Source organism: Oryza glaberrima, chromosome 1 (genome assembly GCF_000147395.1).
Source record: "Oryza glaberrima chromosome 1, OglaRS2, whole genome shotgun sequence".
In the NCBI taxonomy this organism is placed as follows: Eukaryota; Viridiplantae; Streptophyta; class Magnoliopsida; order Poales; family Poaceae; genus Oryza; species Oryza glaberrima.
This window is the reverse complement of record NC_068326.1, coordinates 2,201,072-2,215,461: the sequence shown is the minus strand read 5'-3', so window position 1 is coordinate 2,215,461 and position 14,390 is coordinate 2,201,072. Positions and strand designations below refer to the sequence as shown.

The 14,390-nt window shown below is 43.5% G+C and overlaps 4 protein-coding genes across 4 annotated transcripts; all 4 read left to right on the top strand.

Moving 5' to 3' along the window:
- Positions 1-500: 500 nt before the first annotated feature.
- Positions 501-4,487, top strand: LOC127753472 (factor of DNA methylation 1-like). The gene is made up of 6 exons (XM_052278956.1): positions 501-1,720; positions 2,611-2,792; positions 3,000-3,089; positions 3,192-3,470; positions 3,595-3,807; positions 3,906-4,487. The coding sequence occupies exons 1-6, from the start codon at positions 616-618 to the stop codon at positions 4,137-4,139; spliced, it is 2,103 nt and encodes a 700-aa protein (XP_052134916.1). The 5' UTR covers positions 501-615; the 3' UTR covers positions 4,140-4,487.
- Positions 4,488-5,776: 1,289 nt separating this feature from the next.
- Positions 5,777-8,926, top strand: LOC127769186 (uncharacterized). Its single transcript, XM_052294794.1, has 4 exons — positions 5,777-6,129; positions 6,691-6,882; positions 6,967-7,169; positions 8,347-8,926. Exons 1-4 carry the CDS (start codon positions 5,847-5,849, stop codon positions 8,437-8,439), a joined length of 771 nt encoding a protein of 256 aa, XP_052150754.1. The 5' UTR covers positions 5,777-5,846; the 3' UTR covers positions 8,440-8,926.
- Positions 8,927-9,686: 760 nt separating this feature from the next.
- Positions 9,687-12,298, top strand: LOC127758325 (nonsense-mediated mRNA decay protein 2-like). Its single transcript, XM_052283892.1, has 4 exons — positions 9,687-10,088; positions 10,648-10,773; positions 10,874-11,070; positions 11,827-12,298. The coding sequence occupies exons 1-4, from the start codon at positions 9,848-9,850 to the stop codon at positions 11,953-11,955; spliced, it is 693 nt and encodes a 230-aa protein (XP_052139852.1). The 5' UTR covers positions 9,687-9,847; the 3' UTR covers positions 11,956-12,298.
- Positions 12,299-13,008: 710 nt separating this feature from the next.
- On the top strand, positions 13,009-14,364 carry LOC127778184 (factor of DNA methylation 2-like). The gene is made up of 5 exons (XM_052304802.1): positions 13,009-13,069; positions 13,212-13,291; positions 13,412-13,690; positions 13,795-14,010; positions 14,123-14,364. Exons 1-5 carry the CDS (start codon positions 13,009-13,011, stop codon positions 14,354-14,356), a joined length of 870 nt encoding a protein of 289 aa, XP_052160762.1. The 3' UTR covers positions 14,357-14,364.
- Positions 14,365-14,390: the final 26 nt, after the last annotated feature.

Here is a 14,390-nt window from a genome sequence, read left to right as displayed (position 1 = left end):
GCTTTCCAATTCCTATGAAATTTATATGAAATGGCTCATTGCATGTAGATTTTGGAGGAAACTTAGTAAGAGTTCTAACTGCTTAGAAATTTTTTTAGTCTATATTAATCTCTCAACCGATTTCTATTTTTCTTACAATCCAATCAAACAATTATTCCTATGTTTTACAATTATCTATTTTACACTTGCATTCTAATTTTACGTTATTTTTTATTTCTCAGTTTTTCCAACCATGCGATTTCGAGTGGGCTCTTGAATTCTGAACTCCCGTTTATGCTGGCAGAACATTTCCTACACGTTGCAACGCTCAACAGACAAGAACAAACGACAAACGCACTGAATAAGCACAGGCCATCATAAACCCCCATGGAGTAGTACGAAGCATCAGCTCGTCAGGTCAAAGCTCCCTGACATGTGGGCCCCACAGACCACCGACAGGTGGGACCCACCCGTCATCATCATGACCGCACCAACTCAACTCTCACTCCCCCTCACCTCCCTCCCCCTTCCACCGTACACCCCCAAAACCCCCCTGCCTTCTCTCGCCGATTCCGCCACCGCCGCCGCGCCGCGCCTCGCCGCCGGCCGCCCTTCGATCTCCTCCTCCTCCTCGGAATGGATCTCGACATGGACGACTACATCGACCCCTACGAGGAGGCCGAGGCGGAGGCCGCCGCGGAAGCCGCCGGGCTGACGTCCGCGGCCGCGGCGGAGGACTCCTCCGACGAGGGAGACTCCGAGGACGACTCCGAGGCCGAGAGCGACTACGAGGAGAGGTCCTACGGCCTCCTCCGCTCCGGCAACCACCGCGTGCGCAACCCGGACGGCACCTTCCGCTGCCCCTTCTGCCCCGGCAAGAAGAAGCAGGACTACAAGCTCAAGGACCTCCTCCAGCACGCCGACGGCATTGGCGCCTCCAGCAAGCGCCGCCGCCACGGCCGCGAGCGCGCCTTCCACCGCGCCTTCGCCCGATTCGTCCGCACCGACCCTTCCTTCGCCCAAGACCTCGCCGCCATCAACGGGATCGCCACCACTGCTGATGCTATCTCTAATTCTAGTGCTGCCGGTGCCAAGGAGAAGGCGGATGCCAATGGCGACACAGACGGATCCGCTTCGGTGGCGGCTGCGGCCGCGGGGAATAGACGGGAGGAGGAGAGGTTTGCTTGGCCATGGAGTGGGGTTCTTGCAGCTGGTGCAGGGTTCAATGCCGAGGACTTCGTCGATAGGGTCGCAATGTTTGGTTTGGATGATGTTGTGCCTTTAGTTGTCGATGATGCGGAAGGCGCTGATAGCTTTGCGATTGTGAGGTTCGCTAATGGTTGGGGTGGATTCGGCGATGCGCTCACACTCGAGAACCATTTCAACAAGAATAAGCTTGGGAAGAATGAATGGGATGCAAGGGGTAGTGCTGGAGATGCTGTGAAGGGAGAGGATGGGGAAACAGATGTTAAGGTTTATGGTTGGGTTGCCCGAGAAGGGGACTATAATGCCGGGAATGTGGTGGGCAGGTACTTGAGGAAACATACCAACCTGACAACCATAGATGAGGTCTCCAAGAGTGAATCGGAGAAGTCGGGGAAGATGGTAGCGATACTGGCAACTCAGATCGAGGCGAAAAATCGATTCTTGCAGGACTTGGAGACAAAAAAGAATGCAACCGAACTCTCCATTGCACGGCTCGAGGAGGACAACAGGAAGCTACACGATGCATATAATGAAGGTATGATGTGCAACTGTGCTTCATTTCTTTTAGGCGTAGTTGTCACATGCCTAGCCATGTTAGTTGAGCTTGTATGAACTAGAGGAAATCAAGACATGATATATTTCTTTTTCTGTTTGACGGTTGCACTATCAATTTGCTGTTGTGATGCTAAAATTCCTAAATGTCAGAGGTACAGGAGATATGCATGTCATTTGCATTAAGCAAAGAATAAATTTGCTACAAGGACCTGTGGCACATGAGTATCCCCATTTGCCCACTGTCATAACCCATAGTCATTGTAGCATGCGTGAAGATAACAAGAAAAATCTAAGAGTATCACTAACAGCAGAACTAGATTAGGTTGTAGGTAGTTCTCTAATGCAATTTGCTCCTGCTTCCATCCGCTGTTCACAATCAGGCCTGATCTGTAACCACTGGTCCTGTAACCTGTCATCGCTTACTGGTAGTTTCTCCAACTCTCCATACCTCAAGGACATGAATTATCTATAGAATCTACACAGAAGCAGCAAATGATGGATTGTCTCTTTGTCCTAGAGGCACATGTCAAATACTCAAATGATTGATTGTGGAGGAGCCCTCTGCACTGCAACTGTTGGGCTATTTAGCTTCAGCCTTTATATTAGACATGGATTATTTAGAGAAATAGCATCCTCTTAGTTGGTTAGACTGTTAGACAAATAGTGGTCAGGTCTGCCATTATCTATGTGATTCCTTTCTTGTTTTGTTGTATGCTATTACCATATACCACAAGACCAACCTGGTTAGATAAATGTTGGTAACAGGGACAAACACAATAATAATCCTAATCATTAACTTATAAAATAAAATAAAAACTGTCTAAGACATCAATGTACGACGTTGTAACAACATTTATATTTCCATTTCAGAAATGCGCAATCTACACCGGAGAGCTCGTGATTATGCTTTAAGAGTTTTCCAGGATAATGAAAACTTGAAGCTTGAATTAGATAGCAGGAGGAGAGAATTGAATTCACGTGCTAAGCAGCTTGAAAAGATAACAGCTGAGAATGCAAGCGACAGGAAAAAACTTGATGATCAGAAGCAAAAGGTAATCTAATGAACTATCTAGGTGAAATACTAAGCTACGATCATATGCACCTCTGGTGAAGTATCATGCCTAGGCTATACTGTTAATTTACATGATTTGCAATACACTTATTTTGAGGTATTGAATGTTTCTGTTATGATAACCCAAGTGTGTACTGCAAATACTGTATGTAATATATATGCTTACTTCCTGAAATGTAATGTATAGGCAAAGGATGATAATAGTGAACTTGAGCTAGCAAGCATAGAACAGCAGAGGGCTGATGAAGATGTAATGAAGCTAGTTGAGGATCAGAAGGTTTGAAACTTTCTTTTTTACTTCTGTTATTTTTTCCTGTTTAGCGGGACTGTATTCTCTTATGATGAGAATTGACTCACTGATACACCTTAAAAATAACAGAGGGAAAAGGAAGATGTCCTTGCAAGAATGCTTCAGCTGGAAAAAGAGCTGCATGAAAAACAACAGCTTGAGCTTGAAGTAACACGGCTGAATGGTACACTTCAAGTGATGAAGCATTTGGAAGGAGACGATGATGGGGATATTCATGATAAGATGGAGAAGTTGAGTGAAAGATTAGAACATGAAAAGAAACGTTTGGAAGAATTGAGCGGAGAGCTGGTGAAGAAAGAACGTGAAAGCAACGATGAGTTACAAGAGGCCAGAAAAGAACTGATAATGGTATAACTCCATTTCTCTATGATGATTGGCAAAATTCCTTATACCTATCTGTTCTTTATTTCTTTAATGATTGATATTCATGAAAAGGTTTTCATACATGATCATAATCATTTGCAATTGACAGGGTTTGGAGGACATGCTAACTGGGCGAACTGCTATTGGGATAAAAAGGATGGGGGAACTTGATGAGAAACCTTTCCAAAATGCATGCAAGAGAAAGTACGGAAACGATGACTATGAGACCAAAGCTGCGGAGCTGGTCTCAAGTTGGCAGGAGGAAATAAAGAAGCCATCCTGGCATCCTTATAAGATTATAACGGTTGATGGCGAAGATAAGGTATTTGCTCTGCTGTTCTATGTTTTACTCTTGTACCATCTCTGACATTAGACCCTAGGGTTTTTTTCGTAAGTGGTAACCATCGTCGAATTTTATAGGAAGTTGTAGATGATGACGACACGAAGCTGCGGCACTTGTGGATCGAGTACGGTGACGATGTGTGCAATGCAGTGAAGACCGCCCTGAGCGAGGTCAATGAGTACAATGCCAGTGGACGGTATGTTGTGCCCGAGCTGTGGAACTTCAGGAAAGGCCGAAAGGCGACAATGAAGGAGGTGCTCAAGTACATCTTTGGACAGATAGAGACAACCAGCAAGCGCAGGAGGCCGTGAAGTTCGTCCTTCGATGGATGAAGAAGCTGACAGGCAAGCGAAGGATGGTTTGAGGTGCTGGGTATTGGTGCTAGGTATCAAGAGCTGCTGCCTTCTGTTATCATCTCAGGTCAGGTTGGAGGCGCTGGTCAATTGATGGGTCTAAGTTGATGAATACTAGTGTATTGATCAATGGATGCCCATAAGGCTGTGCCAATCCTTAGTTATAATGATTATGGTTATGGTCAGTGTCAGGCTGTAGAAATAATCCTGTGTTGTGTCCCTTTGAATTGTAGAATAATCGTCTGTAATAATTTCGACATACTTTCGTGGTCCAAGACATCATAAATCTAAGTGATTAGCTACTAATTTTTCTGTGATCTGGATGTTGTGGTTAGTCATGCTGTGGCTAGAGCCGATAGAGGTGACCAAGTGACAGGCTGCGTGTTGATAGCATCCTTGTTTGCATTTCTTGATTATCCTATTTTATTTTTTTAGGAGTTTACAGTTCATGCTGGAGTCATGCATTCATCAGAGAGTCTTGTATAGTCCCTCTATTCGTAAATAAATATTTTTAATTCTAATGCCACCTAAGCGTCACATCAGTAAAACCGCTCTCCAAAACCGCTGAGGGAGTCAAATTACACTGATTTGAATAGTTCGGGGAGTCGTCCTATCCGATTTTGTGGTTGAGGGTCACATATTAAATTCGGGTCATCTTATTCCAAAGCATTTTGATGGTTATGGGCCGTTTTATGTCTCCTCGGTTATAGCCATCGAGCGGCCTATATAAGATAAGAGAAAATTGGAACCATGCCATTATAATTTTGTAAAAATTGAGATATGTCATCCTGACCCACATATCATTGATTCATGTGGGTTCTATATGCCATTGAGATATCGATGGCATATCTCAAACTTTACAAAATTATAATGGCATGGTTCCAATTTACCCATAAGATAATGCCCGCTCGTTTCGAAATCGCATGTGCGAGTGGGCATTCTCGTGTCTATGGGCCGGGTTTTGTGGTTGCTTCAGGATGTGATTTAAACTCAGTTAAGATTTAGATTTTGTCTTGCTTTTCGTTCGCATGTTTTTCAAACTTACACCCGGTGCGTTCTGTAAAAAAAACTTTATATATAAAAATTGCTTAAATATAAATATATTTCTAGACTTCTCCCGTATTATATAACATTAACTTCCCAGTTTTGGCACATCTTTAAATATTTTTCTACCAAACAAATGCCTCGTGATGATTCATTTTCGTCCAGTCATGAAATAATCCACGATTTTTTAGATCGAAAAAGTCCACGATATTTTAAGTTATACTGTCTCCGTCTCAAAATATAAAAACTTCTACCTATGAATGGCATATATATGTCTAAATTCATTGCTAGAAATGCTTATATTCTGGGACGGAGGGAGTAGTTGCTCTATCATTTTCCGTTTGGCCTTTTTTTGACGGTCATAATTTTTGTTTTCTAAACCTTTTTAGATTTTTACTACATATATTTTGAAACATTTTAGTACAATTTTGGAGTGGAAGTAAAAAAGATTAATTTGGGCGGGGAGAGAGATTCGCAAAGCGGGAAGCTGAATTTTTTTTACTACCGAGCAGTAAAAAAGCGAGAAATAATAATTATTAAAAAGAAAAAAAAAAGGAGAGAGGAGCGAGGGCTCGCCCTCGCCGCAGCGCAACACCCACTTCCTCCGGCCGGGACGCCGACATGGCCGGACGCGAGGACGCCGCCGCCGCCGCCGCTGCCGGAGTCACCGACGAAGCCAAGCTGTGGTGGCTGCGCTTCAACGATGGTGCCGTTGATGATGACGATGACGATGACGAGGAGGTGGAGGAGGAAGAGAGCGACGAGGAGGTGGTGGTGGAGGAGGAGGAGGAGGGAGGGGAAGGGGAGGGCGGCGCGGCCGGCGATACGGAGGGGAAGGGCTCATGCGGCGAGAAGGAGAGGCAGAGTAGCCCGCGTTCGTGTGGTAGCTCTCCCTCTCCTGGTGGTAAGACCTCTCAGCTCAGCCTTTACGTTTCGTTATTGATCATCCCCTCTCGAAATCGCAAGTGCAATTGCCTCTCCATTCTAGTCTTTGGAGTTCATCGATCGATGCTTTTAGAGTTTTAGGTGGGTGAATAGCAGTGGGGATCGATTATCCGGCACAGCGTAGAGCCCTGATCTTTGGTAAGAACAGTTAGGGTTTTGTCAACCGCTATATTTCGCTGTTTCAGGCGTTAATTCCAGTCTAATCAATGATCGATTGACAGATTAGGATGCTAATTTACGTGCTCCACACATTTATTGCGTCATTCTTTTACTCTTGCAGTAATTTGATGGAGCGTAAGGATTAGGGAAAATTCTCTTTTTTTCCCCCGAAAGCCTCAGAAAATCCCAGCCCCAAAAATGTGGGGAAGAATATAATTTTTTAATCCAGTGCAGCCATTGTTGTCATAGCAAGAGTATATCTTTTTTTTTTCTGTCATTTTGTTTCCCCTGGACGTTGGCTGTGTGGAGAATGTGTGCTTCTTTTAACATCAAGATTAACTGCAAATATGTTCAAATGCAGAGGAAGTTTCTGAAGATGAATATGTTCAGGTTGGTGGAGTGCTGGAAAGAAGGAAGAGGAAAGCAACCGTGACACCTGGCAAGCTGCAGATTTCTAAAATTGAGACACCTCATAAGCTGCAGATTTCTGAAGTTCAGACGCCTCATCAGCTGCAGATTTCTGAAGTTGAAATCAAGAGCAAAGAAGTTCAAGGTACAAGCTGAACTGCGTCATCTATTCTTATTTGCACAGCAAATTGAGGTGCATACCCTGAAATTGTGATTTCTCTGCATTCAGCTCTTGTGCTGGCTCAGGATTCTCAAAGGATCTCTCAAGAGAATGAGAATCTGAGGTTGCAGCTCGCTCTCAAGACAAAGGAGCTCGAGCATGAAGAGAATCAGAAGCTCAGGTTACAGTTGGAGCTGAAGAACAAGGACATTGAATCCCTGAAAAAGCAGAATGATGAACTGAAAGCTGAGATCGAGTACTACAAGAAGACTGTAAGTTTTATATGATGTTCTTCCCATTTCTTTCATAGTATCATGTACCTAGACTTTTAACACTGTGAAAAAACTGGCAATACATGATTTTCATGGTGTGAGGATATCACGTCGCATGCTACATATTTCTTACACAATAGACGTGGTTTACATATCCAATCTCTACTGTTAGGCACACACAACTGACAAATTTGTTGCTAAAATAATAATAACAAAAGAAAAAAGAGAGAAGCCTAGGGTGATGGGACAAACCCCAACTCTCCTTGTTCTGATGATCTATAAGCTGAGGAGGAAATCATTTTAGATTCTTTCGAGTATCATGCTAGATATCTCTTGTATTCTCAACTAAATGCTAGTACTACTAAAAGGCGTTCTTTGTGTTATGGTTATTTCTTCTATTTCGCGTCATCCATAACAATTTCATAGGAAGATTGATAAGGTGAGGATATTAAACCATAGTCCATAGGTGATGAAATATGTCAGGATGATTAACATGAAAACTAACACTGCTTTTGATCATACTTGACCAATATGGTGAAGGCAGAATTCAATTTGCTGTACTCACAACTGTTTTCTTTTTTCCCTACTGGTCAACCGGGTGACAAAATTTTACAGTGTTGGAGTGGACTGCTCCATTATATGTTATTGATGATTGATTGTTTTCTTATTATTCGAGGAACCTATCAGTTGAGAGCATGGAAACAGAGTAACATATGGAAACAATCTGTGTATTAACCTATCACATGGTTTTCTTAAACAATCTTAAGTAGTAATGCGATACCCTGAATATGATACTGACTCTCTTCAGTGTAGTCTAGTCTCTCGAGAAAGGCCCGGGGTCTTCCCGGCTAGCAACGCAAGCTGTGAGCTAGCCGGTCTGGGTTCGAGCCTCACCCCCTCCTTAATTCAAAATCAATCTAGTCCTTCCTAGATTGGTCCCATTTTTTTAGTCTAGTCTCTCATAAACATCACATTTTGCTTTGAGCAAGCAATCTTCTTATTTGTTATAAGTAGCACCTACTTGTAACTGAATGATCTTTAATATTCAGCAAGTAAATCTACCATTTTCATGCCATATATGGCCATTCTAGTACCACCCTTATTTATTTAGTGTAAATCTGTCAACCACCAAGTTGCTGCAGCTATGTCTTTTGACTTATGATCTTCATGTGTGCAGACAAAACCACCCAGAGTTGCAAGGCGCTGCAGATGGTGCGAGGAATATACGACCCACGACTACCGTAATTGCCCTCAAAGAAGGTCTTATTAAGAACAGGAAGGAGACGACTCCAACTAACATTAGGATTCAGAAATCTTCAAATTTACGCCTTTACTCCCTGGAGCTAGGATTCAGAAAGATGGTTATAGCAATGCCTCATTTTGCTTCTTGCTAGTGACGCTTTTAAGTGCCAGTCTATGTTAGTTAATTAATAATCATAAATCTGCTTCAGAACATGAGGATTTCTGCACTTTAATTAATCTTCATATGATGTGAACTTATGTGTTATCTAGTAGTCCTAGCAGTAGTGGAAGTGTTAGTTTCTGCGTACTCAGTGAGGGAAATGGGATGTCCCCTAAAACAAGTTCTTTTGGGACATGAACAAGAAGTAGGAATACTTGTCTCATTGTCTGTGATCAATCGATCGTTGATCAAGTTATTCATTTTTATGTACCTTTGTTCCTTTTCTTGTCCTTCATGTTTTGAATTTTGGTCATGAATCCAACATACAAAAGGCAAAATTCTTTTCAGTTTTGTCACATGAGACATGCCAAGTTAATTCATATGTGAGAGGAGAGAAAGTGCATTGTTTTCATCTGCACGCTTTTCAAACTACTAAACGGTGTATTTTTTTTTAAAAAAATATATATAGGAAAGTTACTTTAAAAAGTTATATTAATCTATTTTTCAAGTTTGAAATAATTAATACTCAACTAATCACACGCCAATAACTCACCTAATTCTACGTATCTTATCAATCTTCTCATTTCTTCTGCTATCAGACAATCTACTAACTAACAAATCGATACTAGACATTGAACGATGACACATTGGGTAGTTGTGAAGTCTGCAATCCCGTTGTGAAGTACTCCAGTTAGAATGGGCCTACGAGCCGTGGGAGAATTTACTATTTACCACCCTTCTAATGTGCATATGCCCAAATGTCACTCTCCTAAATTTTCATTCTCATTGGCACCCAGACCCACGTATAAATCTCCTTCCAGGTTCACACTTGTCCACCAGCTCAATGAATGAAAAATGAGGCTAGCATCCTCCCAAAATGCACATGCCCAAAATACCACTCCTAAATTTTCATTTTCATTTGTCACCCGGGCCCACATGTCAGCGTCACTTTTGATTCATTCAGCTTGTGGACCCGGGAAGGGAAGGGAGTAAGATTTTTTCCAATCACATTAGACATCCGTTTAGGAGCATTATCTATTCTTCTACTAGATTTTACAATTTGTAAGTGGATATATAAATAAAACCGTAAATGATTCATTTGGGCGCGGGAGAGACACCAGCAGAGCGGCAAATGAAAAAAAAAATTACACAGAAGATTTTCTAGAGAGCATCACATAAAGTTGAGACTTGAGAGGAGGAAATCGAGGAGAGAAAAAACAAAGATCGCCACAACGCAAAACCCACTTCCTCCCGCCGGTTACGGGGACACGCCGACATGACCGCCGCCGCCGCCGCCGGCGGCGGACGCGGGGACCTCTCTGCCGCGGTGTCTGACGAAGTCAATGCGTGGTCCGTGCGCTTCAAGAATGCTGCCGTCGATGACGGCGGCGACGACGACGACGATGTTGATGATGATGGTGAGGAGGAGGGTGGCGAGGAGGGGAAGGGCCCCGGCGGCGGCGAGACGGAGAAGGACTCGTGCGTCGAGAAGGAGAGGCCTCGTCGTTCCCGTGGTGGTAAGAGGAAGATCATCTCCATTTATTACATTTCGTTATACTTCAGCCATGATCATCTCCTCTCGAAATCGCAAGTGTAATCGCCTCTCCATTTTTAGAGTTTTTGGAGTTCATGGATGCTTTTTAGATGGGTTAATAGCATAGGGGATTGATCATCCAGCGCATCACTGGGCCTAATCTTTGATAAAAAACAATTAGGGTTTTGCCAATTGCTACATTTCAGCAGTTAATTCCAGCCTAATCAACGATCATTCAACAGATTAGGCAGCTTATTTACGTTCTCCACACATTTATTCCACCATAAATTCCAATACTCTTGCAATAATTTGATGGAAACGCAATAGCCTTTTTTTTAGGGGGGGGGGGGGGGGGGGGGGGAGAAACCCCTAAAATTCCCAAACCCAAAAACGTGGCGAAACTTTTTTTTTTTCCAATCTAGTACTGCCCTGCCATTGATGCTGTTCTCAAATTGCAAGAGCCAATATTTTTTCCCCTATAATTTTCCTAGAATATGTGCTTATTGTAACAAAGATTTAACTGGAAATATGTTCTAATGCAGAGGAGGTTTCTGAAGATGATTATGTTCAGGCTGGAGGAGGGCTGGAAAGAAGGAAAAGGAAAGCAACCGTGACACCTCAGAAGGTGCAGACTTCCAAAGTTGGGATCAAGAACAAAAAGGTTCAAGGTACACATAGAATTGCAATCTTTCATACTAAATTGCATCACCTGTTCTTGTTCACACAGCAATCTGAGATCCTGGAAATGTGTGGCTTCTCTGTGTTCAGCTCAGTATCTGAGTGACTTGGCTAAGGAAGCTGAACGGCTCTCTCAAGAGAATGAGAATCTGAGGTGGGAACTCAAATTCAAGACCAAGGATCTTGAGCATGCAGTGCAAACGGTTGAGTGGAAGAACAAGGAGATCGAGGTCCTGAAAAAGGAGAACAATGAGTTGAAAACTGAGAATGAGAACTACAAGAAGAATGTGAGTTTTCTATTCTCATTTTTATCATTCACCTAGATTATTAAGAATTTTAACTGTTCAAGGAAACTGGCCATATGTACTTCTCTTTTTCTTTTTCTTTTTTTGGAATAGGATATGTACTTCTCTTGGTGTGAAGAGATGAAGTAGCAACTAGCAAGCCACATCTATTTAGTGTACTATCAGCAGCCAACTGCTACTATCTAAAAGGCCTGCTTCCTGTTTTAGTGATTACTTTATTCTATTTTGTGTCATAAGAAACAACAGTTGGATCATTCAGAACAATTTCATAGGGTTCGGTGAAGAAACTAAAACCTAGTAGATGATGAGATTTGCTGGGGAGATTAAAATTAAAACTAATACTACTTTTGATCATGCTCGGTCCTGAATTTCCATAGGATGATCAATAAGTCAGTTTTCATTTTCTACGGGTCAACCGAAGGTGATGAAATTTTACTTGAGTATTGGAAGGGGCTGCTCCATTATATCTTGCCAATTGTTTTTCATTGTCTTCTTATTATTTGTGAAATGCTACATATGCTTCGAACAAGCAACCTTGTTTTTTAATCCTCTAATTGACATATCCAAAACTTTGGTACAAATAATTACCATATACTTATAGCCGAAAAACCTTAGAATCCTCATACTATTTTTTTTTTTTTGAAAACATCCTCATACTATTTTGGTTTGTCGATATGTTCAGCAAGACGTTTACCAAGCAGCTATGTCTTTGAACTCACTAGAGCCTTATGTGTGCAGGCAAAGCCACTCAGAGCTTTAAGATTGTGCAGATATTGCAAGGAACGTACGACTTACGACTATCGCAATTGCCCTAAGAGAAAATCTGATGAAGATAGTGACGAAGAAGAAGAAGAAAGCTCCAACTAGCACTCTGCAAGGCAACGAGAATCTCTTGTGCTATTACTATGATTCAGAATATGCACACGTACTACGTCCTGGAGAGGAAGATGATCATGGTCAGAGTAATTCTTCGTTGCTTCTTGCCAGTGAAGCTTTTAAGAGTCAACTCGTAGTTCTAGTTATCTGTATAATTATATTAGTCGTGAAGGTTTCTGCATTAAATTAGTCGTGTTTCATATGATGTGAACCAATATGTGTTAGTATCTAGCAGCAGATGAAACTACTTTCTTAGTTATCCTCATTTCCTGTGTCTTTCTTGTTTTTCTTGTCCATGTTTGGAATTTGGTCATGAAACCGACATGCAAAATGCAAAATATTTTTTGAGTTTTTACACAAAACAATATATGCCAAATTAATTACAAACCAACCTATAAAAAGGGCAGAGTTGAGCACTTAGCTACCCAACCTACTGAACGATCCATGTCGAGTGACGTCACGATGGCCGACGCCGAGGCCGAGACGCACAATGCCGGCGGCGGCGAGCTCCTCGTCTGGCCGTGGACCGGCATTCTCGCCACGACCACCGACGACGACGACGCTACCGCCGACGCCGCGAGCACGCTAGCCTTCCACGCTCATCAGCACTTCGCCGGCGTCCCAACCACCGCGCTCCAAGAAGCGACGGCCGGCGACGGCCACCACCACCACTTCTTGGTGCTCCACTTCGGCAAGAGCTGGGCCGGGCTCCGGGACGCCATGTCGCTCCCCGGCCGCTTCCCCGGCGCCGGGAGGAGGGAGTAGCGGCGTCGACGGCGAGGTGAGGGCGCCACCGCCGGCGCCGTGTACGGGTGGCTCGCAGGGGAGGATGCCACCTCCGGCGCGGTGTACGGCTGGCCCGCCGGGGAGGACGACCTGCACGACGGCGACGGCGTGGTCGGGAGGTTCCTGAGGGATGCCGGCGGCGCGGCGAGGAGCGCGGAGGACGTCGAGAGGGACGAAGGGAGGGTGGCGGCGAAGCTCGCGGTCATCGCCGGCGAGCACGAGAGGCGGGCCGTGTTCTTGGAGCGCAAGTGCGAGGAGATGGCCGGGGCGGCGCAGAATGCGGAGGCGGGCAACACCTCGCTGCACGACGAGCTCAAAGGTTTGCGAGAAATTTCATGGCGAAATCGTTGATATCTCTGTCCGAATTTGTGAACGGTTTGCACGAAATTCATGTCGAATTCGTCAATATCTTCGTCAGAAATTGATTTGTTCAGAGATTGTTTGGTGTTGGTAATAAGCAGAGCTAAGAAAAATCGCTGAAATTATCATCCCGGAGATGAATCGTGATGTCCATGCTCAAATGCTGCATAAAATTCATAAGGTTTCTTCTCTTATCTTCAACACTAGAACAATTATTAGCAAGGTTCATCTGTACCAATTGCTTAAGATCATCATTAGACACTTCTTGCCTAAACTTATTTGTATATGTTTATTATTGTAGCAAGACATGGAAGCCATTTATGCAAAATTAAATCAGCTTGAGAAGCAGCTGGAGCAGAGGCAGTCACTAGAGTCCATAATACGGCAGATGAACATGAATTTACAAGCAGGGGGGAGCCTCAGAAAGGAAGATCATGAACACATTTACAGCATCATGATGTGTTTGAGAACGATTGTAGATGAAGAAAAAGAAATGCTGGTTGACTCATGTGCTGAAATCATGAAAAGATTGCGGACGAACAGCGATGAACTTGAAGAATATCGACAGGAGTTGATTAAGGTAAACACCCATCCATTGACAAGAAGTTCTCACTGCTCGAACTGGGACTTAGATTGTAGCAAAATAGTACATTTTTGATCCATGAAAATGGCCATAATTCTCAGGGTGTCGAGAACATGACGATCACCGCGAGCACGATTATTGGGATAAAAAGGATGGGAGAACTTGATGAGAGGCCATTTCACCTTGCATGCAAGAGGAAGCACAGGGAGGATGATCCTAGGGGCAAAGCTGCAATGCTGATCTCATACTGGCAGGAAGAACTGAAGAATCCATCATGGCATCCGTTTAACATTATTCAGGTTGATGGAGAAGATAAGGTGACTGGTCAATTTCTCCGCATCCATTTCTGAATTCTGAGGTTGCATTTTCTGAACTTGTAAATCTAAGAATTATTGCCCTCCAATCTGCTGCATTTCTTGACGATTGCAGGGAGTTGTAGATGAAGATGATCGAAAACTGAGGCAGTTATGCAAAGATTACGGTGATAGTGTCTGCAATGCAGTGAAAGCCGCCATGGCTGAGCTCAACGAGTACAATCCTCGTGGACGGCACACCATGAATGAGCTCTGGAACTTCAGGGAGGGCAGGAAGGCGACGACGAAGGAGGTGGTGAAGTACATCTCAGACCAGCTGAAGACGAACAGTTCTCAGTCTGACAATTGACATGAACACTTCACACACAACATACACAAAAATA